The sequence below is a fragment of the Halichoerus grypus genome, chromosome 9, assembly GCF_964656455.1.
Source record: "Halichoerus grypus chromosome 9, mHalGry1.hap1.1, whole genome shotgun sequence".
NCBI lineage: Eukaryota > Metazoa > Chordata > Mammalia > Carnivora > Phocidae > Halichoerus > Halichoerus grypus.
Window position 1 is genome coordinate 84,726,149 of NC_135720.1, and position 23,702 is coordinate 84,749,850.

The 23,702-nt window shown below is 37.6% G+C and overlaps 1 protein-coding gene across 2 annotated transcripts in view; it reads right to left on the reverse strand.

Moving 5' to 3' along the window:
• Positions 1–512: 512 nt before the first annotated feature.
• COL19A1 (collagen type XIX alpha 1 chain) overlaps positions 513–23,702 on the reverse strand; it is a 327,156-nt gene continuing 303,966 nt past the window's right edge. For both annotated transcript variants that reach the window (XM_078055163.1, XM_078055162.1), the window contains 3 exons: positions 15,153–15,281; positions 8,491–8,568; positions 513–8,313 (listed from right to left, as the gene is read on the reverse strand). In XM_078055163.1, coding sequence (XP_077911289.1) covers positions 8,195–8,313; positions 8,491–8,568; positions 15,153–15,281 — 326 coding nt within the window. In that variant the 3' untranslated portion in view covers positions 513–8,194. The remainder of the gene's footprint in view (positions 8,314–8,490; positions 8,569–15,152; positions 15,282–23,702) is intronic.

Consider the following 23,702-nt stretch of genomic DNA (forward strand, 5'->3'; position numbering starts at 1 on the left):
TAGGATCTTTGATACCAATTTTTTTCTTTTGTGTACTTGCTATACATTTAAAAATTTTAGCCCTATTTGTTTGGCTAAATCAGTCATTATTTAATTTGTATTTGGATTTCTTTAAGTTTTTAAAAAGATTTATTTATTTATTTAAGTAATCTCCACACCCACCATGGGGCTTGAACTCATGACCCGAGATCAAGAGTCGCATACTCTCCCGAAGGAGCCATCCAGGCACTCCTCCCCTCTCCCTGCATTTGGATTTCTTTAAAACTTCTCAGAGCATCTAGTTCTGTGCTTTGAGCATGGATTGTGCTTCAGGAGAATGATTCCAACTTGGCTGCATAAATGAATGCCATTTACACACACTGAAAAGGATGTTTTCCTTCATGTGGAATAGATAATTTTTGGAAATAGAGACATCCGTTCTAACTACTTAAAATGATCTTTATATAAATGGCAAACCTTTTTAGGTACTGCAACATTTAACCAAATAAATGCAAAGAAATGGCCTTGTCTTTCCACAAAGATGGTTTTATTTTAACAGGAGTGACATAATCAAATACAACAAAAGAAAAATTAGATAACCAAATAAATACATTTCCCAGTTCTATAATATTATATTCATAAGAAAATTTTTAAAAAATAAAATTTCAAAGAACAGTTCATTCAACTGTTTTACAAACCTGATGTAGAAAAGGCTGTGCAACAAGCTCCACGGACACCATACGCAATATTGGAAACAACCACTTACAAACAGATGATGCAAAACTAGTACATTCCAAATGGTGGGAACAATCCACTGTAAATTCAGTTAAGTGAAGTAGTTTACAGAAGCCGTAAATACTTGACTGAGAAATTGCAAAGAAAAGCATCCAACAAATCCTCTCCAATGAAAGAGTTGATAAATATTTAAGCCAAATCTCTCTCTAGCAAAACAGAAAGTTCAAAACCTCTTTGAGATATTTTTAAAAGTTGGGTGAAGTGCTACCTTGAGCACTCACTGAGAGAAGAGTGTGTGAGTAATTAAGGTTGGCTGGAAACTGGCATATTACTCAAGGGCAAATGATCACTGATTTATTTCTAGTCAGTGCTTCTATGGCATTATGATATGATTTTCATCCCAAATGTCTGACAGGTTGGTTAAGAACTATGGAAATCACTTCCAAGGTTGACTGAGCACATAAATTCACTGGCATGGTTTGGGATAATTGACTTCTGTCTAGCAGAAGAGTATGAACTAGTAGTCATATCAGTTACGTGATTGATTTGATTATAGACACTTTCTATGTCAAACTGTCTAAATGAATATTGCTATTCTTAAACATCATTAGTAAAATCTGATTCATTTGCCACCTGAAATAAGCTAGACTCCCTGCTTTAGAAGATCATCTCTATTATTTGATTTTTTTGGCTACGACAGTGTTTCTGGCATATAATATCTATGAGTTTACAAATAAGCCATTTTAGGGAGAAGATCACTAAAAATACATAAAATCATACCAAATATCAAGAAAGTTGCTTTTTTCTGTTAGCCCTGGCAGAAGGAGTGAAAAAGTACTAATGAGAAAAAAAATACTAGCAAGCTAGTGATTCTGCCATTTACAAATTTTGCAATGGACATAAATGGTTTTAAATATCTTTTTTTTTTTTTTAAAGATTATTTATTTATTTATTTGAGAGAGAATGAGAGAGAGCAAGCACATGAGAGGGGGAGGGTCAGAGGGAGAAGCAGACTCCCTGCCGAGCAGGGAGCCCGATGCGGGACTCGATCCAGGGACTCCAGGATCATGACCTGAGCCGAAGGCAGTTGCTTAACCAACTGAGCCACCCAGGCGCCCTTAAATATCTTTAATAAAGAATATTTGTGCTCAGTAAATATAGGTCAAGTCCTTTTTTTTCCCATTGAGTAAAGCAAATCTTTTTCATTTGTGTACTTAACCCTTTTCAGTGAGCTTGTGATCTGGGATGGTGGTATTAAGTGCATATGGTTCAGTAAATATTAAATCACAATCTGTTAACCATTACAATGTAGGACTATAAATACACATGCTCAAATGCTCTTTAAATGATTAACTAGGGGAAGTGTAATCTATTTGTTAGATCCAGCTATCAGAAAGAGGACGCTGATATTATTTTTAGTCTTCGTAAATGGCAATCCATATTAACTTTCTCCTTAACATGCTTCCACATCTTACTCTTGACTCCAACAAGTTTTCTAAGACTAACTAGAGAGAGAACAAATGAGGGAAACTGGCTCCAAGAAACTATCTTTCTTTTTAAGATTTATTTGCATTTGTCTTTGGCCTCCACGTTGAAGATCTGTGTGTGAAAAGACTTGAGAATATTCCTTAGAGAACACCTGGTTAATTTACTATATCACAAGGAGACCTGAAGATGAGAATAGTTATGACCTATGTAAATCATTTCCCAGTCTAAACAGACAGGTAAATCCACAGGCATGTTTTGATGTGATTAATTTCTGTTAAGGAAACATGCTATGTATTTAACTTCTTATTGCCTATTGCCTTATCATTAATGATGTAAGAGCTTACATTTATGAGAAAAGTTAACTGTGATATTTCTTATCTTGCTCAGATACCAACGAGTCTTAAATGATTTTAGTGAGGAGATCACTTTTGTGTGACAAAAGTTGCAAAGGATGGATTGTTCTCTGACTTTTGTTTCTGCTTGTAATTCTTATCCACAATCATCAGACGAGGCTTTTTATGAGCTGCCAGGGAGATGGGTAATAAACTTAATTATTATGAGCTAAGCACTGATTCCTGTGACAAGCAAAGGCATAATCTCCAGCATGGAATAAACATGAAACCTGCAATAGTCCAAGTTACAGGTTTCCTGGACATCTGTGTGGCTCGCGTTTGGTATGCGAGTGCTTTGGGGGCGTCTTTGTGGCTGAGACCTACAAGAATGGAGCTAAGTGTGGAGCTTCAGCCATGAGAAATGGTGAAATGGTAGAGAGTAGAAATGGTGTTAATAACTGCACCTTAGAATTCCCTGATTTAGGGTCAAATCCTTTATTGCTAAGATAAGCGAAAAGCTTATTATATATCGTGGACATATAGGAATCAAGGCCTCAAAGCATTATATCCAAGTGAGATTTGGAATAAAACTAGTGCCATTCCACTTAACTTGATTATGTCAAACGAAATCTTAAATAGTTGGATGAGGTAAGGTAGAGAACAAACAAAATGGGGAAAAAATATACCCTAAATGTTATTTTAAAAATAAATAGTTATAAAATATGCCATAAAACAATCTGAATTTAAATACATCAATACACTGAAAAATATTTATCCCTAAAATATACTTTAAATAATACAGTAAAATGAAAAATTGTAAATTAATTAGCATCTTTACACCCATAAGCTTATTATGGTCAAATGACACACACCCTTCTGATGAACTTAATTCTTATTGAACTACCCCATAAGTTTAATGAAATCTCCTACTTTATTAGTATTCACTTTTGACAAATTCATGAAGTAAGTAGCTGACTCCTTGAGTTGTACCATGTATCACTCTTTACTATATTATGTGAACATGAAATGTTTTCCATTTAGATTTTCTTAGACTTGGCTTTGGTTTTATAAGCCTGTCTTATCTTTGAGGTAAGTTTTTGCTCTTCTGGGTCTGCTTGTCTGAGTGAGCTTTCTCTGTGCTCAGGTTCTTCATTCAGTTTAAACTGACCAGTTAGTCTGGCATGATTTTGTTGAGGAAAATGTTTGGATTATGACTCCAGCTACCCAACACAGTAAAACTGAAAACATCCATTTGTCTTGTTTCCTGAGTCTCCTAGTAATTAAAAAAAATTAACAGAAATCATGCTACCACTGCCAGGCAACTAGTAAATGAATTCAATGGGCTGAGTCACTTAGAAGTACTGAGGCATAAAAGGTAGAAATTCAGTTCTTTTCTTCATTTTCTCCTCCTAGAAGCCTGTGTAGTCTGTGAGAGGAAAGGGTAAAAAAAAAGGGGGGGGGTGGGGAGAGGGTGTGTGTCCCTCAACACTAAAGTTCTAAGAAAGAACATTGGGAAGAAAGAACATTGGGAAGAAAGAACAATAAACACTGATGTGTCTTAAGAAAGGGAACACAGGCAAATGTGGAAAAAAAAAGAACAAAAGCAATGAACCAATCTGCAAAATGATTCTGAGAATTCATTGAAAAGACTGGAGAATATAATTTAACCTAGAAATTCTCAATCTCAGGGTATTACTACCTCTGTTAGCAAAATTAAAATAGTAATTTGAAAAACAGTGTTCCTTATCTTTTCTTTGTAAATAGTGATATATTTCTAGAAAATAGAAACATCATACAAATCTAATTTTTAAATTTAAAAATTTTAAGTACTTTGAACATTATGGAGATTTAGACATTGTGTAATTTTATAAATGGTCTACTTCTTGAGATAAGCTAAATGCTTTTTACTTGTCCATCAAAAGAGAGTGTCCTGTCTAAAAAGTAGGATGAATACTTAGGTGTTTTCATGTTAATCACCAAAATATGAGGGTAGTATACAACCTAAAGTTACCAATAGCAAAGTTGCAAGTTAAGCAGGTATGTAAATCCACTTAAGAAATAAAATGGAAACAGCCAAGGAATCACAGGTTATTGTGCCTTCTTCGTAAAGATACTTAAAATGAGGAAGAACATAAATTAAAACAAATTAACAAAACACAAATTAATAAGAAATTATTTACAAAAGTAAAAAAAATAAAATAAGTGCAAAGGCAAGGGTCTGATTTAGTTGTCCACTAAACTGTTTCTAGCCTTGTATTTCTGCAAGTCTGTTCAGTTCTTCTGATTCAAATTGCTTTATACACCATCTTGTGGACAAAAGGAGGTATATCACAGGTTCTCAGATGAGAAAGACTAAGTCTTATTTAATTCCTAAAACATATTCATAAAAAATATTTTATAATCCAAACACCAAATGACATTTTTACAACAAATCTTAAGGTAATTACTTAAGCTCTGTAAGTGACAAAATTTTTAGTTTCACTAATGTCATGAAATACAGAAATAGCGTATGGGGTTACTTTAAAGTTATTAATTAAATTACTGTGATCACATAGTGAAAAATTTCAAAGTTTAAGACTGGTAGTGTTTCTCTTATGGTCAGGAAGAAGTGGTTAATGTCTTCAACAGGAAAGAACAATGAACAAACTCATGAATTATTCTTCCTTCTTCTTTAGATTCTAAAGGCTATGAATATTAATTGAAGTCGTATCTTATTCTTTGCATAGAAAGATTTCTATCTGAAAGTGTTAACTGATCTTGGTACAAATTGTTAGACTGGAATCCAAACATACTTATATAGGGCAAACCCAGTTTTAATTACTAATTGTCATCATGCCCTGTAATTATTCTGGAGTCCAAATAAGAGAGAATTCAGGAAATTTGATAATTCTTCTTCCCTGCTGTGGACACTACTGACATCTATCTGAAAGTAAACAAATGCTTCGGAATGGAATAAAATGATACCACAGAGTTTGCCACCACCAAATTATGGAGGGGAAAATTTCCCACCCTACTTCGGGGCCTTAATTATCCACTTCCTTGATAGTAAGGGAATTAGGCAACTGCCAAATGTCCACTTTATTTGGTGTTGTGTTAGCTGGGCCCAGGCTTTCTCATTGCTGTTGGCTACAGATCATGTGAGACAAGAGCAAATGTTGGAAGGTAAATGTTAAGCAGGGGAGAAGAGCTCATTCCATGTGGACACAGTCCCATTTTTCTACTTATGCCAAAGGTAAATTAAGTCATATATGTCAGTTATAACAAATGAGCTTGAATCAATGAGCTCTATTTTGTCATATGCATCATAGAACGTGATATTCCCCATCCCCCTTAAATCACCTGAATAAATCCAAATTCTTGGAACAGGAATAAACCAGCCCAGCAATTAATGGAATTTAGACAAAGAAAGGTTCCTAAATATACAATTTGTAAGAAAGGATGCATGACATATTCTGTGGAATTAAAATGAACATAAGTTGTAAAACGAGAAAATAAATGGAGTCTTTTTATGGATATATAAGACTCAAAGAAAACAAGGAAAAATACACTGATCACCAGCAGCAAAAATGTTCATGAGAACATGAACATGCTAAAATAAGTACTTCCGGATTAGCAGAGGCAAAAGGATAAACAACCTACTAATTAATATGAAAAAATAATCTTTGAAAACATAAAATGTATAGCGTCGTGATAAGTTCAAGTAAATTAAGGAGTGGCAGATGAGTTGTAAGCTTTCAGAAAATTCAAAAAATTAAAGTTCAACAAATTAAAAGCTCAAGATATACACATAGCACCAGATTTTGGATCTCTGTACATTTTTGGGAGGGATAATTTATCATTTTACTAAGAAAATGCATATGCATATTCCAATTGTGTAATCTAAAACACAGCACCATGGTAGGTATTGCACAGGAAGGAAAATTGAAGAAGAAAATCAATTTAAAGTTTAAAACATTGGAAATAAATAAAATAACCTTAGAGAATAAAAGAAACAAACTTGGAATTGAAATATACAACATTATTCAATATGAAGTAACTAAACGGTTGTGTGTGCACACAGCCACGTTGACAATACCTGACCAGCAGTTCGTTCATCTCTAATGAAAACCAGTTTAAATCATGGGTGCATTTGAACAAAAGCCTCCGTACACAACTCTGTTCACAGCTTGTTCCAATTTCAGTGGGCTTGTCTTTCCAAATCCGTTTTCCAATGAACAAATAAAAGCAACCATTGTAGCCTGTTCTAGCCAAATTGGAATCTGCGCTGCTCTTTGAAGAGGTGGGGCCTCCTCATTTCCGGCAGGAGGGCTCTGGGCCGGACACTCACCGCATCTGTGGGACCCACTGCTTAGATTTCAGCAACATCCTCGTGCCCAATGTTCTAGAAAGTCAGTTGTTTTCACCCTCTCAAAATAATGTACAGCTAGGCAATAAAAATACCGTAGTAAGCAATTGGGTTGGTGATCACTGTACTTTCGTTCCCTGTCAGAGGACGCAGTCTTCACAGTGCCTGTTTTTTCCCCTGAAGTTAGTGCTACCTCTTTGGTCTGAGCGCTACTTGCATATCCGGTCCCGTGGCTTTCCTTGGCTGCCCTGTTTCTCGAGAATACTGTTTCTCCGTAAGAGCTTTTGGGCTTCACCTCCTCAATACGCATCTGGAGGCACCACACCTTCATCTTCTAGATCAAGGGGTCTCTTTCCCAGTTGCTACACATCCCATCCTTTGTTCTGATGGCCAGTTCTTGTCTTAAAATCGGAGAGTGATCCAGCCAGAAGGATAATGGATACCAGGACCCCAAGACCTTGCTAGGCCATGTAAAGCTTCAAAGGTACCAAAGACAGCTTGATGCCTCCACCATCAAACACCTGTTAGGGAAAACTGCCTTCTGTTTCCCAAATGAGAAACTCAGCAAAGATACTGCAGTGTTGGGCTTTTCTTGTGGGACTCTTGTACAATTGGACTTTGTTCCCCTCTTCATGCAGCACATATTCATGCCAGTGGTGATTGCTTTGAACTGAGCTCATTATACAGAATTAACAAAATCATTTCAGTCGTTGACTATGGTGGGTTTTGGGCTCCCTGATAAAATAGCCTCCTGGGTTTTTTTTCCAAAATGAGTTATGAAGTGAAGCTCTTATTGCCTATCTATTTCTCTGCATAAGCAGGATGGACATAGGATGGTATAAGAAATCTTCAGCTATAAAAGTCTTCAAAAAACATTGAGCAGGAGCAATGCACTATGTCAAAAAAGTTGAAATTTTTAGCAATGATGGTAAATTTAAACTCCAAGAAAACTTGAAGTCTGAAACTTTAAAATTCAGAAATCAAAGGCCAAATACAAGTTGATAAGTCTAGAAAATGTACATCACCATCAGCCTACTAAATCATAAGATGTAATTTCATCTTGAAGAAGAACTAATGACAAGATCTGCTTGCTTAGTTCATAGAAGATCCTGAATAAAAATCATAGTAATGGTGAAGCAAAACATATGGAATGAATTTGGGAAAAGCTGAAAATGCTGCTATCCCAATTATAGGATTCCAACTGTTGCTTTTAATGTCTGGCTTACCAAAAACAAAAATCAAAAAAAGCCACCCATATATCATGAGGGTTTGAGAGTATTAAGATAGCTCAATGTCAAGTCTTCCCCAGGTGTGTTTATTTCCCACCTGTCCGCTGACGGGCATGATAGAGGCAATCTTCTGGATTACATCTTCCACTAGGTCCTGGGGGGCCCTGGGGACCTGGGGCACCTGGTGAGCCTGGCAAACCCGGAGCTAATGAAATAAAAGACCCCCATCAGAATGCAGATCACATATGGCTCTTCCTCCCTCACTCCAACCAACATGGGTCATTCAACTTCACCTGCAGCAACACATAAGGGCCACAGGCGAGAAGGTGCAGTTCCTGTTTTTAGAGGCTTGCTTGTGTTGTGAAGATAATATCACTATTACCTGAAGTGCCAGGAAGACCCGGACTCCCTGGAAGCCCAATTCCAGGCTCCCCTCTTTCTCCCTTCTGTCCTCGGTAGCCTAAATGAGAGATACATAAAAAGAGAGACACAAGAAGTAAGAGTGTTCTGTGGCAACAGAGCATGGGCAAGAATCATGTTCTTAATCCATACTATGTATTTTATGTTATTCCTTCACTTAACATAAGCAGCATATTAGCTATCTGTTTTGCATTATAGTCACATTAGGCTTACATATCAGATTAGGTGCAATATGCAATGAGGATCTTAGAAATATGCAGCTACCATAAAAGTTCCAACTAGTCAAACTATTGACAGTGAGATTTTTTGACCCTGAAAAATGATACCTAAGTAACTCAAATCAATCATTCATATCATCTTTCAAATAGCTATGACAAGGTGCGTGAACCCTCTTCAATTCAATTCTGACTGGACTCTAGATACAGGCTAAATATAAGAAGTACACTGCCAGAGTTCTGCTTAGTATGAGGACAAGATGATATGACAACAAGAATCTGGACCTTAGTCCAAGAATTAAAGGGAATGAAAGGAACAAAAATTCATGATTTTAATAAATGACAGCAAGAGTGTGAGTATATGGAAAGCCATCTGTCTCAGAAGTCAGGAGAGGACAAATCAGGTCTTTGTTCAAATCACTGACTACATCAACATTACATCCCTTCCAAGGAAAGCTAAACCAGCAAGGCCATGGTTTAACATGGCAGTTCATAACTCCAAAGGACGAGGTGCTGCAACAATGCTAGAAAGCAAGGAGGTTGAGGGATTCATCTAAGCTCACTTCATCAATTTAAGATCCTTTAGCCAAAATGAATTAGGTCTAATATCTGTATACATTTTAAGATAAAATCATTCTTATTCTTGAATATGCTTGTTGTCACATGAGTTAGACTAGTGCAGAGTAGTTTCTGCCTCTGGGAGCCCTTATCTCTGCTTTTAAAAAGCAAAAAGACAAATACCATATGACTTCACTTATATGTAGAATCTAAAAAACAAAACAAGTGAATAAATAAACAAACAAAAGCAGAATCAGACCTACAAATACAGAGAGCCAACTGACGGTTGCTAGAGGGGATGGTGGAATGGGGAAAATGGGTGAAGGGGAGTGAGAGATACAGGCTTCCTGCTATGGAATGAATAAGTCATGGGGATAAAAGGTACAGCATGGTGAATATAGTCGGTGATATTGTAATAGTGTTGTATGGTGACAGATGGGAGCTACACTCCTGGTGAGGACAGCATAATGCATAGACTTGTTAATCGCTATGTTGTACACCTGAAACTAATATAACATTGTGTGTCAATGATACTTAAAAGAGATAAAATTGCAAGTAAAAAAATATAAAGCATATAACACTTTTGATCTGTGTTTTATATATTGGCATCCATGTAAGATTCTGTTTGATAAAAAGGTTTTGTGGCTCTAAGAGTTTCATGATGATGGTAAATAGAGTTTAATTTCCAACTTTTCATATTTAAACAGCAGCTTAAAAACTACACCTTGTCCAAAATGAACAAAGCAGTCATGCAGAAACATGCAAACACCCAACAGAGATAATCAGGAGAGCACCTCAGTAGGAGAAGTAGGTCCTGACTTAGTTGTGCCTTTCTGTAAAGGTGTGTTATTACTGCAGAACATGATAAGAGAAGAAATTTTAATGTTTTCTATGAGCAGAATGTAAGAAAAATGATTTCCCATTATTGTTGAGAATTAGACATCAGTTTTGGGGTTGCCAATCTTCATTTTTACTTGACCATATAGTACATACCTTATAATTAAAATAATATCAGCAATAGGATCACCACACCATTATTTTTTTTTACTTTAGAGGTGTGACCTGATCATAAATATGAAAATAGTGGGAAAAAAGCATATACATTCAGGAAATATATTTTGAGGTGCATATTGGAAGTATATCCAGGGAGAAATTTTCACACATTTATACTTGAAGACTGTACGGATATTCAATATAATCCTAGATTTTAGAGACAATAGTGGTTTGAACATGTGGCACGATATCAGAAGTTGATACATATTCAAATTCAAAATATTACCAGAATTTCTTTTACATAAGTGACTTTCATTTAACTTCTGTGAACAACAAGGAAAAATGCTTATATTTAGGGTCATTTGAAAGCACCCTTCCAATTCCATTATTTAAAATTTCTGCAGTAAAATAACATGTGTTACATGAGGTGTATTTGATAGTTCAACCAGGTCCAACGACTGTGAAAAATTATAACGTTGACCCTCAAGCTATCTCAGTAAGTGCTTGAGATCATAGGCTAAAAAATGAGCAAGAAAGAAAAAAGCAAACGTTGTATGAACTTTCGATTACCAAGTGGATTAACAAGACTGTAACACAATTCCAAATGGAGACGGTATCTGCTAAAACTTACATACTCAAATTCAGTTCTCAGATTTTAATATAAGGCAAAAATTTATTATTCCACGTGGATTTCAGTGCATATGGTATCACAAAACAAGAAACAGTAATTCGCATATTTGCAGAATAGGGTAACATTTACATTTTTCCTGTCAAATGTAATGATTTATTTGTACAAAGCTCTCAGTTCATTAGGTTAATAACTATCTACTATTGCTGTTGAATTGTACAAGCACATGAGAGCTTTTACTCTCAATTTTCCTAATAAGGCCTCAAGCTAATTCCTTAGGAAGGCTGCCATAAAGCCATAGGGTCTTATTTTATAATTGCTTCACAACAAAACTTCAGATAAGAATGCTAATAAAATCAGTAAGAGCTTTCCCATTTTCTAGAATTAAGCTTTTCACCCCTTCCGGGTAGGCCTGTCTTGAAATTTGGAAAAGAATAAAAGGCAGGTCTACCCATCAATGGACTCGTATTTCTATGGTCTATAAGGATGCAGGGTGACAGCTTGATATCCTGTAGCTTAGGTGGGGAAAGAAAACCACAGTGATGTCCTAATCTACAGCATCTGACTAGTAATGTCCTAGTCATTAAAGAAACTTGGTGCCTGTTGGAGTGTTTTAGATGGCAGACTGGATGTACTTTCTGTAGACAGATTTCTGTTTTGACCCCAGGGATTTACTTTTAAACTGCAATTCAGTGCATCTATCTGCATACAAATGGCCATGAACGGAGGGTTTCCAGCATTTGGGGAGGGACAGTTCTTCTTGTCCTGATGTGCGGCTCACATCACAAGTCGTTCAGCCTCCTGTGCCCAGCCCACTGACGGGCTGCCATGCGCCTCAGCCATGGTGGACACACATGCCTCCCATTTCCTAAGGCCCTTACCACTAACCAGTGTGCCAGATCAGATCCGTATCAGTCACAGGAACTACCCTATGGGGCACTGGCTTACAAAGAACAGAAGGCTTTCTTCGTTATAAACCAATAACAGCGAAACTTTAAAATTCAAAAGTAGGAACCACCATTCCCAGTAATGTCCTTTCAAAATGGATGGAGGACACATGGAATGACTGGATCTGTTTTCCGCTACTAATTCCACATCTACTCTGTGGGCGGGGTTCTTTCTGAAACAGGGCTTTCAAGCGTAGCATCTGCTCTTCAGAATTTTCAGAGGTGGAGAATCAGTTGTGTTTGAAAACAGTTTAAATAAAGTTCTTTCTCATAAAACTTGCCCAAGAGGATCAGGGCTGATGGGAAGATCTGCCTCGCTCGTGTATATATGGAGACCCAGCTGCATCATGTCACTGGGCTTCTTTGATCCTACTAGTGTGGCACCTTCCTGCTCACCCCCGCTGCACAAGCCATCGGAACCTACGCTGCAGATCCGAGGTGGGAATGAACACCAAGGAAAGTTCTCTCACTGCAGAGGGAAGGCAATAACCAGAAACCCACGGGATGGTTAAAATATAAAGTTGTCTAGAAATGCTTTTGAATTTAAAAAAGACGTCAACGATCACCCCCTTTGGGACTTCAGGGAAAATGCAAATGAAGTGTCTCAACTCAGAATCACAGTGGTTTCCATTTTCATCAGAAGAAGACCAGGCCACTGAAAGAGGATCCAAGTTTTCATTGTCAGAATCTTAGTAGGAGCAGTACCTCCCTTTCTCAACTAGGATTGAGTGCTGATATTAGTCTTGCATCAATGTTCTCATCACTCTCCGTAGGTCTCCTGCTTCTCAGGATTGCACAGGAAACTTATGAGACCCCTTTAAATTTCTGTCTTGCTCTTAAGGTAATAAGATAATAAAGGACTACTTCTATAGTACACATTTCAATACAAACCACTTTTTAAATGAAAGTGGATTTCTTTCCTAATAAACACTGGAAAAAACGTCTCTTAGAAATTGCAGAAGAGCCACCATCAAACAGAATCCATGAGTGGGCAGAACATGCTGCGCCAGGCTCGGTGCCCACACTTTCTTTCCCTTTCTGTGCTGCTTTTCTCACTTCAATCTTTTCTCAAACTCAATCATGCTGTGTCACGAAGAGGACTAATTCAGCCAACAGCATCTGACGTCTGCAATGGACACTAGGGTAACAGTTTTATATGCATTTTGTTTCTTTCCTTTTGGAGAAAACTTTTAAGTCAGGCAGAGCAAAACTTGGAGCCTATATGCATAACTTTATCTTCTGAACACTTCCTGTCTATTTCTCTACCACAGACAAAGCCTTCAATTACTTGTGAACTCTTGGAGAGGCACCAAAAATCAAATAGCAGCCTCTTGTTTTCTTTTGTACAACAAGATTGCTTGGTGGGTTTATCAGCATAGCATGACTACAGGCAAATATTCCTTAAAAATGGACCCCATTTTATGTAGGTTTTTATTTTTCCACGGCCTTTCTGGCAAATTTAACAAATATTAGAAAGGAGCTATCATATGAAAGTTGAAGAGACAGCTAACTGAGCTGGAGTCGAAGATACGTCTGTTAGAAACTCCATGGTGGGACTAAAGTTTTGTCAATTTTAACATACGTCATGCTGCCAGAGCGAGCACAAGCTTTGTCAATTTTACCAAACACTGGTTTTTAAAAAGTTGGAAATCATATAAGGAAGTCTTTCCAATTCAAGAATTGAGTCAAGAAGTCTTATCAGGAGTAGAAGTAGTCTGGAAGATTTCTTAAGCAAATAGATAAATCCCACAGAAATCTTTCACAAAACGGAAGATAAATTGAGTGGTGAATAGTCTTTTTCCAAAAGCTTCACTAACGTGGCTGTCTTGGCATTGTCTCTGACTGAGAGCCTTCCAGATGGGCCTTCCCTACATGGGGAGGGAGTCTGAAGCCCGGAGTTTGTATGGACAGGTGTCTCCAGTTCCAGAACTATTTTCCTTGATAATCCTGATTTCCCCACTGTACTTGTCCTCTCTGAACAGCTATTTGAAGCATCAGTACATATTTTTTTCTTCTATTGGTGTTAACAGTTCTTATCCTTCACATAGTTTGAGGCATCATCCATCTTTAGATGAGTCTTCAAGCTCTTTGTTCCAGATTCATAGACTCTGATTTCAGAACAGACTCAACTAATGGAAGATAATAATTAACTACCTTCTACACAACCATGTACACCCAGAAGGCTACACCCGTTTCTACACATTTTCTTCCAACTATCAGCCAAACTTCTCTATGATCTCAGGGAAAGGTAGAATATACTGTTTAGTTTAGGTGAACTAGAATGATGTTTCTGTTGTTCTACATCGTGCTAACTAAACTGAAAGCCTTGTCAGCTGTGACTGAAGGGTAAGACTCTAACAGACCCTGTGATTGGAGATAGTTTTTCTCTCAGAGAAGGAAGGGCCTGTCAGTCACTTGGGCACTTCCTATGGAAAACCAGGCTCATAGGAAGGACAGTGAACTAGTGAAAGAAAAATAATTCTCTGCATAGATAGTATTTTGGACTGTATTCTCTTGCAATTTTAATGTTCACTCTCTGTTTTCTCCTTTATACAAACTTTTGATATTTCAAGGAGGACCCTTGAGCTCCTCAATGGTAACACATGAAAAGGAGTTGCTCTGGTTTTATCTTTCATGCTATGTACTTACTGGATTTAATATTTCCTTGTCAGAGTTGTGAGTCCTCTAAACCAGGGTCTATTTGATTTCTCTGCTGATTGCTAACCAGATTTCTAGAAAATGACCTTGCTGGCTTAATTTAGTCAAGCTATGCTCAAAATCATGTCTTCTGTCAAGTTGTCATCAGTGGAAACATAATTTTTTGCCAATTTAAGTAAAGTTTTGCTTTAAACATTTTTGAAACCATATGGGAAGGATTCTAAAATTTCTCAAAATTTTACTTGGACCTAAATCACTACTGTAGTGGCATCTCTTAATACTCCTCAGCTTCTTCAAGATACTAAGATGATTCTTGTTGTTGTCAAATTACATCAGTAGGGAGGCATAAACAACCCTGATTCCCACAAAATAATGACATATAAGCCATTATTGTTGCAGTTATTCATATAACAAATATTATTAAAATACATTTAGAGTAGCAGGTAATTATTAGCCAGTTTTAAGCTTGAAGTCATAATAGTTAAAAATCAACTTCTAGAATGTCAAATATGAACAAGATATTCTATATTAATCATTACATATGTGTGTGTACATATATACACATATATATTTGCTTTAACTGTGATCAGCATGTTCTAAACAAATATTATACTTGAAGACTTACCTTGGGGTCCAGGGTCTCCTGGTGGCCCAGGTAATCCATCCTTTCCTGGTGGACCAGGCCTCCCGTGAGCTTGAGCAGCCAACATTGCTGCTGGCACCTTGAGCTGCGATAGGAACATGGCCATCCTCTCTTCATTTATGGAAGAAAAAAGAGTATATCATGTAATAGAAACAGGTTTTCATCAACATTTTTCAAAAATTTTTATATGAAATTCAACAAAAAACCCTACTTGGTTTTCAATTTAAGCACATTTAATTTACTAGCTGGCCTGACTGCTGAGAGAGTTGTCTTATTGATTGGTCAAACAAAATGGATTGTATAAAGTTGTCTGAATATAAATGCAGACCACCTGTGCTAATCAGAGGGTCTGAGAATTTTCAGTGCTTCAGAGATGCGGCAAGTCTACTGGAGAGAACACTAGCCTGAAATCTAATTAAACCCTGGTAATGACTTATGGAGAGAATTTTGGGTTTCTATTAAAAGATGGTTTTAATAATAAATTTAAGCCACTTTCCAGCAATGTTGTAAATGTGTGTGGTCATTTAAAATATGTTTACAAAGTCCTTGACATTCTCTTCCAAATGGAACTGTTAGGTGAAGACTAATTCCCCTATCCTTGAGTGTGGGCTGGAGTTACTTTTCATTTCAAATGAATAGAAGAAATGCAGAATTGACATTGTGCAAATAGGGAAACTAAGTCAGAAAAGGCGCCGTGGCTTCCTGGCTGCTCTCTCTCTTGGATTGCTCACTCTGGGGAAAGCCAGCTGCTGTGTAGTAAGGACATTTAAGAAGTCCCATAGAGAGGCCCACATGGGGATGAACTGAGGCCACTGTCAACATCCACGTGTGTGAGCTTGGAAGTGGATCTTCTGACCCCAGTCCAGCCTTCGGATGACTGCAGCCCTGGCTGACATCCTAACTGGAACTTCGTTGTACACTCTGAGCCAGAAACACAAAATTAAGCAACCCATCAAGTACCTGACCTACAGAAAATGTGAGATAATAAATGTTTGCTATTTTAAGCTACTAAAGTTTTGAGGTATTTTCTTATGCAACAATAGATAACTCATATAGTACATGACACTTTATATCCTTGAATAAAACTGCATTATTAATAGATTTTTTTATTGAAAAAAATGGTCATTGGTTCCATATTCACTATGATTTCACTGTTTAATTCCTATACTGGGAAAATATTGTACTTTGTCAACAACCAAATTTTGCTTTATTTATTTATTTATTTTTTAAAGATTTTATTTATTTATTAGAGAGAGAGAGAGCACAAGGAGGGGGAGCGGCAGAAGGAGAGGGAGAAGCAGGCTCCGCACCAAGCAAGGAGCAAGGAGCCCAATGCGGGACTCAATCCCAGGACCCTGGGATCATGACCTGAGCCAAAGGCAACAATTTAACTGACTGAGCCACCCAAGTGCCCCAAATTTTGCTTTTTTTTTTTTTTTTAAATCTTATTATACACCCTCAATATTATTCTTTTTTTCTGGTTTTATTTCCAGTTAGTCCCATTATTCAGTCATGGTTTTAGTAGGGAGTATGTCTAATTTGGCCAAAGAAAAAATTCAGCATTGGTACCAATGAGCATGCTCTCACTGAATTCCAATTGTAGACAGAGTAAAAACAATAAAAAGCTTCTACACATCTCTGTGAACCTGAAGAAAACATTATAATGAAGAACACACAAGTTATGAGAAGTTGACAAATTACCCAGAACATTTAGAAATGTCAATAAAAACAGCAAAATCTTTTGCAGGTGTTGAGTGATGTGACCTTTATGAATTGAATACTTCCCCCAAAAGTAATGCTGCCTTCTTAAGGAACATATCATTGCCATTTGCCCTTTTGTTCATTCCCCAAACTACCTGGAGCCTAACACTGTTCATCTGGGTCCTAAAGAAAGAACCCAGGGAAGGAAGCGAGGACTGATTAAAGGGGCCTGATTAAGGTGAGCTCAGTCATTAGGCCATGAAAGTGTCATTATAGGTGGTATTGGTGTCATGCAACTATTAATACTTTATTTAGGAGACTTATTAATAAATCAGTAATGCCTTTGGATAAAAGTGAGTATATTACAGAACATCAGTGCATTAGTAACTCATGAAATTGAAAGGATCTGGAAACTGAGGAAGTTCAAAGAAAATGGAAATATGAAAATATAATTGAGAACTTTCACACTAAAATAAATTCCTAAATAAGACATATCATTAATTACATTAATTAAACATTCTCTGTAAGCAGGGCCGTGTATTGGGCATTTTATACCTTCTGCATTAAGTGCTCTTGTTCAGGAATCCCAGAGAAAGCCTGAAAGAGATTATCACCCTGTGCTATTACCCATGTTTTATAAGCCCCTGACACTATAAAGATTATCTGCTGATAAACTTTATTTTATGACTAAAAACTTGTTCCATAATATAAGACATTCCTTCTTGGAATTGCTTTTTTGAATAATCATTCCAAGATTGTACTTATTATTCTTGACTTCTCAGTTATAAAGTCTACATAGGCCATTATCCAGTTCAATTTTTCCTCAAAACCATATTCAATACTTTACTACACTAGGAATTAATTTTAATGAAATCATTAATGCAAATTAATCCAAAGCCCATTATAAATACAATCTACCATTGGATTCTTTATTTAAACTTGCTTGGTTTGTTTATATTTTATATATCTCACATTTAAAAAATAGAATATATGAATAATTAGATTTAAAACAGAAACTGGAGCAGGGCATATCTTTAGCATGACAAAAGATATTCACCACATTCTTTTTCTTTTTTCTTTTCTTTTTTCTTTTCTTTTCTCTTCTTTTCTTTACTTTTTTCCTTTTTTAAAGATTTTATTTATTTATTTGTCAGAGAGAGAGAGAGAGACAGCAAGAGAGGGAACACAAGCAGGGGGAGCGGCAGGCAGAGGGAGAAGCAGGCTCCCCACTGAGCAAGGAGCCCAATGCTGGACTCGATCCCAGGACCCGGGGATCATGATCTGAGCTGAAGGCAGACCGTTAACCGACTGAGCCACTCAGGTGTCCCTTTTTTTTTCTTTTCACATATTTTCTTCAAAAAGCAAATTCAAATGATTTCATTTGTAAAACTAATTTACACCCAATTTTTCAAGGATACATCCAATGTGTAAGAAAAAAATGAATCTTTAATGTAAAGAATTCAGCATGGGTTTGGTGCAGATAAATCTTCCAGAAAATTTTCTTACTGAATTTTAAATTAGTGTTTACTTTGTACGTAAGACCAAATGACAGCAACATTCTGGAAACTATAGCTGCCAATTAGAAAAAACAAGGGCCAAATCATAAAGACCTTGTGAAGAGTTACTCCAATTTTCTCTAGCCTCTTTACTCAGTTTAGCTCATTCAGCTGAACTGTAAGGGCACATTTCATTTAAGCAGATATGTGTGTTTTACAAACTTCTTATAAAGAGCAAATTATCCCCTAGTAAAACCTATTTTTCAATAGGCTTTCGATAAAAAATTTTGTTTAAAAAATGTAGGACCTTGTGCTGCTTGAGAAAGTAAAACAAATTTATTTTCAAATAGAATTATTAGGGGAAAAGTCCTAACAAACATGGACTATTAGGTATAATTATCAAAGGAGCAATCACTGTACACTCCTTTTCTCAAATTATAAAGCAAGCAGAATGGAAGCATCACATCCACAGGATCTGAATCTCTGGATGCAGACTGATTGACAGGGATGGGAGAAGACCAATGAGGATCTGATGAATCATCCCTGAGTGACATTAAATTATGGGTCTTTGGACAAAACTTCTAATTACCTGACTACCCACCTGGGATAAGTTTGGTTGATGTTCATACATTTGTTTCCAATAACTAAATAGATAAAACAAGTTTGTAATTAGCATATAGTTATAGTTTTGCAAATCATTATATTGGATGTAGATATCTCTTTATTATATGAAATTGTAAACTGGGTGTTTTACAAGCAAATATGAAATTCAATTCAAAACTCTGTGTATTACTTGTTTTGCACTTAAAAGAGATATATATTTCAGTACAATTTTTCTTTTTTTAAAATTTATTTATTTGAGAGAAAGAGAGCAAGTGCGAGAGCGCCTGTGCAAGGGGGGAGGTGAGCAGAGGGAGAGGGAGAGAGAGAATCTCCAAGCAGACTCCCCACTGTGTGTAGAGCCCCAGTCAGGGCTCCATCTCACAGCCCATGAGATCACAGCCTGAGTCGAAACCAAGAGTTGGACGCTGAGCCATGCAGGAGCCCCAGTAGAATTTTTATTAATTTGAGATCTCTCTCTTCGAATACCTTCAGTGTCTAAACACAAATATTCACAGTACTAATTTTCTCCTCTTTAATGCACAAATTGAATTTATAAGTATTTGCTTTAGGTGGTTTTTAATATTTTTAGTAAAACAGAATTCTTTTAAAAAGATAATTACTTCTAGCTATAAATTATCTAGCTTCAAGATATACTCAGAAATACTCATTTAGCAAAAGGATAATTACTTCTTCTGAACCTTACTCTAATGCTCTATAATTTAAAACAATATGTTTTTGAGCCTCTAAATAAATTGTAAAGACCTGTATTCTTAATTGCCTTTTCTCTGTTTTCAGGGATCTTTGGTCAATTAAACTGTTTTGACTATGCTTTCTAATGAGGCAGGAAACTGAAGAGTTCAGATAGGAGCTTACATAAACCAAACACACATATTCTATCTACCAATGCAAACCCAGGACAGTCATTCTAACAAATAAGACCAATGGCTTGGCATTCAGACGTCATTGGGCCCAGGTCTACCTTCTATTTCACAGACAGAATTTGTAAATATTTCCAAATAAGGAAATTCATCGTTTTCTCCTAACGGCCATTCAAATGTTAAATTGCCCATTTTCTTGGTACAGCTTCAACTTATTTTCTTTTGTTACTCAATGATGGAAACAGAAAGCAGTCAATGAGTATTTCCCTTGGGAAATCAGTCATCTACTTGATACTATTGTTATCTCTCAGTCTTCAGGTTAAATAACTTTTACTCATAGGTTTGGTCATCTGTTTTGTAAATCACTTTTTGGCTTCACTATTCCAGGGCTTTTCCATAATATCTCTTAAACGTGGAAACCAAAATTAGATACAGTTCTCTCCTAAGGGGCAGAAAATATCAGGAGAGTAATTTCCTTTCATATATTCAAATAATTACTCTCTAGTTTCATTTTAACTGTGAGTTCCACAGTATCATTTGCTGGATTCATATTCATTTTGTGGTTCATCATAACCCAAAGGCTGTTACTGCTACATTGTATTTCTGACCTAATCCTTTGCCACCATCCTAAGCATGCTGCTTTGAAATGTTACCTTGGGTAAAGATGGTGGATTAAACACACGCACCCGAATCCCTTGAAAGCAATAGTAAGATATTTTTTAAAGGCATAAAAGCATAAGAATGGGGAGAATATGAAAGAAGACAACATGACAAAATTTTGGAAGCTGAGAACCAGAGGCTGAGTGACAGATGACTTAGCAGACTCAAGAAAACCAGATCTTTATACTAGAAACTGACAAACAACCTGCTCTAAACCACAGAATCCTTAAAAGTCTCAGGAATTGGCAATGTGTGTTACTTCTGGAAGTGTGGTAAAGGAGGGGAAGAAAAATAAAAAGAATGAGCTGAAAGCCTGTTTAAGAAGTAGTCTTAGAAATTTCTTTCTCTATACAGCTGGGTAGTTGTTCCTCCCCAAACCTAGCAAAAAAAAAAAAAAGGTAAATAGATCACGTGTGCCCTGGGGGTCCTTCAGATCCCACTGAGTCTTGGGCTTCCCTAACTGAAAACAAGAAGAATAAATGAGTGCACATTTATTCTTTTTGTTTTCAGTCCTATTCTCCTACTTTGCTCTCCAAATGCTGGCAGCCAGGCAGGAAATGGAAGCGTTTCCTCTGGGGAATCTGGCCAGAATAAGAGGAAGGACTTAAAGACACTGAAATTGAAGTCCTCTCAATTAAAAAGCCCAGTTAGACTACCCTACAGTGAAGCTCATGGTGCACGAGTCCCACCATTCACTCATAACTTTCGATTAAGTTTTTAGAACTTACTCTTTTGTATGAACAGACATCCAAGGATTACTGGCACAAAGGAAATCCTATAAGCTGAACGACAGACCCAAACAAAGAAATGGAAAGAGGCAAATTGAAAGAAATAGAGGCGGGGCGCCTGGGTGGCTCAGTTGGTTAAGCGACTGCCTTCGGCTCAGGTCATGATCCTGGAGTCCCTGGATTGAGTCCAGCATTGGGCTCCCTGCTCGGCAGGGAGCCTGCTTCTCCCTCTGACCCTCCCCCCTCTCATGTGCTCTCTCTCTCTCATTCTGTCTGTCTCAAATAAATAAATAAAATCTTTAAAAAAAAAAAAAAAGAAAGAAATAGAGGCTATGCTGTGCAAAGTATTTAAAAGGTATATGTACATCTTCAAGATATGTTTCTTATCAGGTGAGGTGTATATATATGATGCATATACATACACATATGTAAATTAGTAACTTAGTTGTTGAGATGTGAGAGAGGTGTTACACTTGAAACAAGAAAACAGGATAAATATTCACATACATATGAAATATATGTATGGAAAATGGAGAAAACATAGATGATAAAGGGGCTTTCCTGGACATTGGCTCTGGAGGCAGAAATACTGCTCAGGGACACAGAGCCCTTAACTTTCCTCTCTTCCCACAGTTGCAGTTGGTTCCAAGTTTGTCTCAAGAACCAAGAAAGCAGGATATGTATCCACATTTCTGCAGAGGTTGGCAAATTCTTCCTGCGTGTTGATGGAAATCTCCAAGTATAATAGGGTGGTGTCATAGCAAGAATTAAGCTTCTCAGATCTCGCAAGATGCTAATTTGTAGGGTAGCTGCAAAGCCCTCATAAAGCCAAAAGAGGCTAAGCTGAGACACCCAGCATTTTGCCCCACTCTGTGCGGTAACCTTATTTGCAAAAGGATTTGATCTGTTGGCTAATCAAATAGGGAATTTAATTTAATTTTGGACTGGGCACATATTTGTCCATTGTGATCCAGCAGAAACCCAGACTTGGGGTTGATAGGAAAACACCTTCTTCCACCATGCTTAGGTTTGAGATGGGGGCATCGGGATGCTGAAGGAGGGCTTGGTGGCCTGGGACAGAGCCCAAAGTGTGAGATCTGTGGGAAGGGGCGACCTGGAAATCCCTGAAGGGAGCTAGAGAGCCCAAGTTTGGGGTTTTGATCTAGGCTTCACTATAGGCTCCAGTGTGGACCTCCAGTGAAAGGATGGTAAAGTGGGAGAGCGGGATCTCTCCAGCACTCCCTTGAGCCCCCATAGACAGTGCACAACTTGCTGGGCAGAGAGAGTTGCCCCCGAGGCTGTAGCTGTGCAGGGGTGAATGGGGTAGAGACAAACATAAGCTGCCACTGAGCCCACTGTCCTGTGAAAATTAGTCTTTGCTTTTATAGAGAAAGCTTTCTGAAAGGGAGAAATGTGACCTTGGAGCTCTAGGATTTGTGGAAATGGAGTTTTTCCTTATTCCTTTTTGTAAATGGTATTCAGAAGCCTTGGAGAAGTGACTTCTAATTGGAAAGTTAAATGGACTGAATTGGAATAATCTTGGGACAAATTAACTCAAGTGCTAAATAACCAAATCTTGGGTTTTGATACAATTTTGTTTGGGAGAAAGTGTTGCTGGACTGGTACCGACAAAGATGAAAGGAGAGGGGGTATCATGTTCAGAGTCTCAGAGTCTACAAGTCTCCCCAAAAATTTCCTTGTGGGCCACCTTAGAATATGGTTTTGAGACAAGACATGTGGCTTTTGAGGGACCTCGCCAGGCTGGAGAGACTGGGGAAGGTGGTTGGGGGAGATGCGGGGTGGGGGGGAGCCAGAGGAGGCCTGGGGGAGCCTCTGCACCCTTCGCTTCCTGGCAGGCAGGGAGTAACTGGGAGAGGAAGCTGGGATAGAACAGCAGAGGGGGAGTTCACAGACTTAGAAGAAAGTGCAAGCCGCAAGAGCCTGCCCCAAGACAGGTGGAGAGTGGTCCAATTCCCCTGTTCTCTCCTCAGAAGGCACAGTCCTTCACAGGAATAACCCCACAACGGCCTGTGAGTAGGCAGCAGGAAGGTTTCTGTGGGTGCAAGTGGCACGTCTCCTCTGCTGAACGCAACAGGGAGGCCACCAGAGGCCATGCCTTCATCCAGGGTCCACTGGGCAAAATGAACACTCCCCACGTCTCAGACTAAATTTAAAGTCATTTAAGGAATTGAAATTCTGCATTAAAGCTGCCTGAGATAAAAGACGGTTGACACTAGAGCCCATGGACATTAAGAGTTAAAGGAGAATTTTAGATCACAATTCAAAAACATATTTGCTGGTATTTTCCCTTCCATGATTGTGTCTACTAAACATGTGGATGCTTTCTGAGGTCCAAAAAGTCCTGTGCCCAGGCAGGCTTTAAGGACAACCCACCTGTGCAGTCACACAGAGTCCCTTGCTTGGTATAGTGTTTAACTATGGCTGTCTTATAATTCTTAATCATTT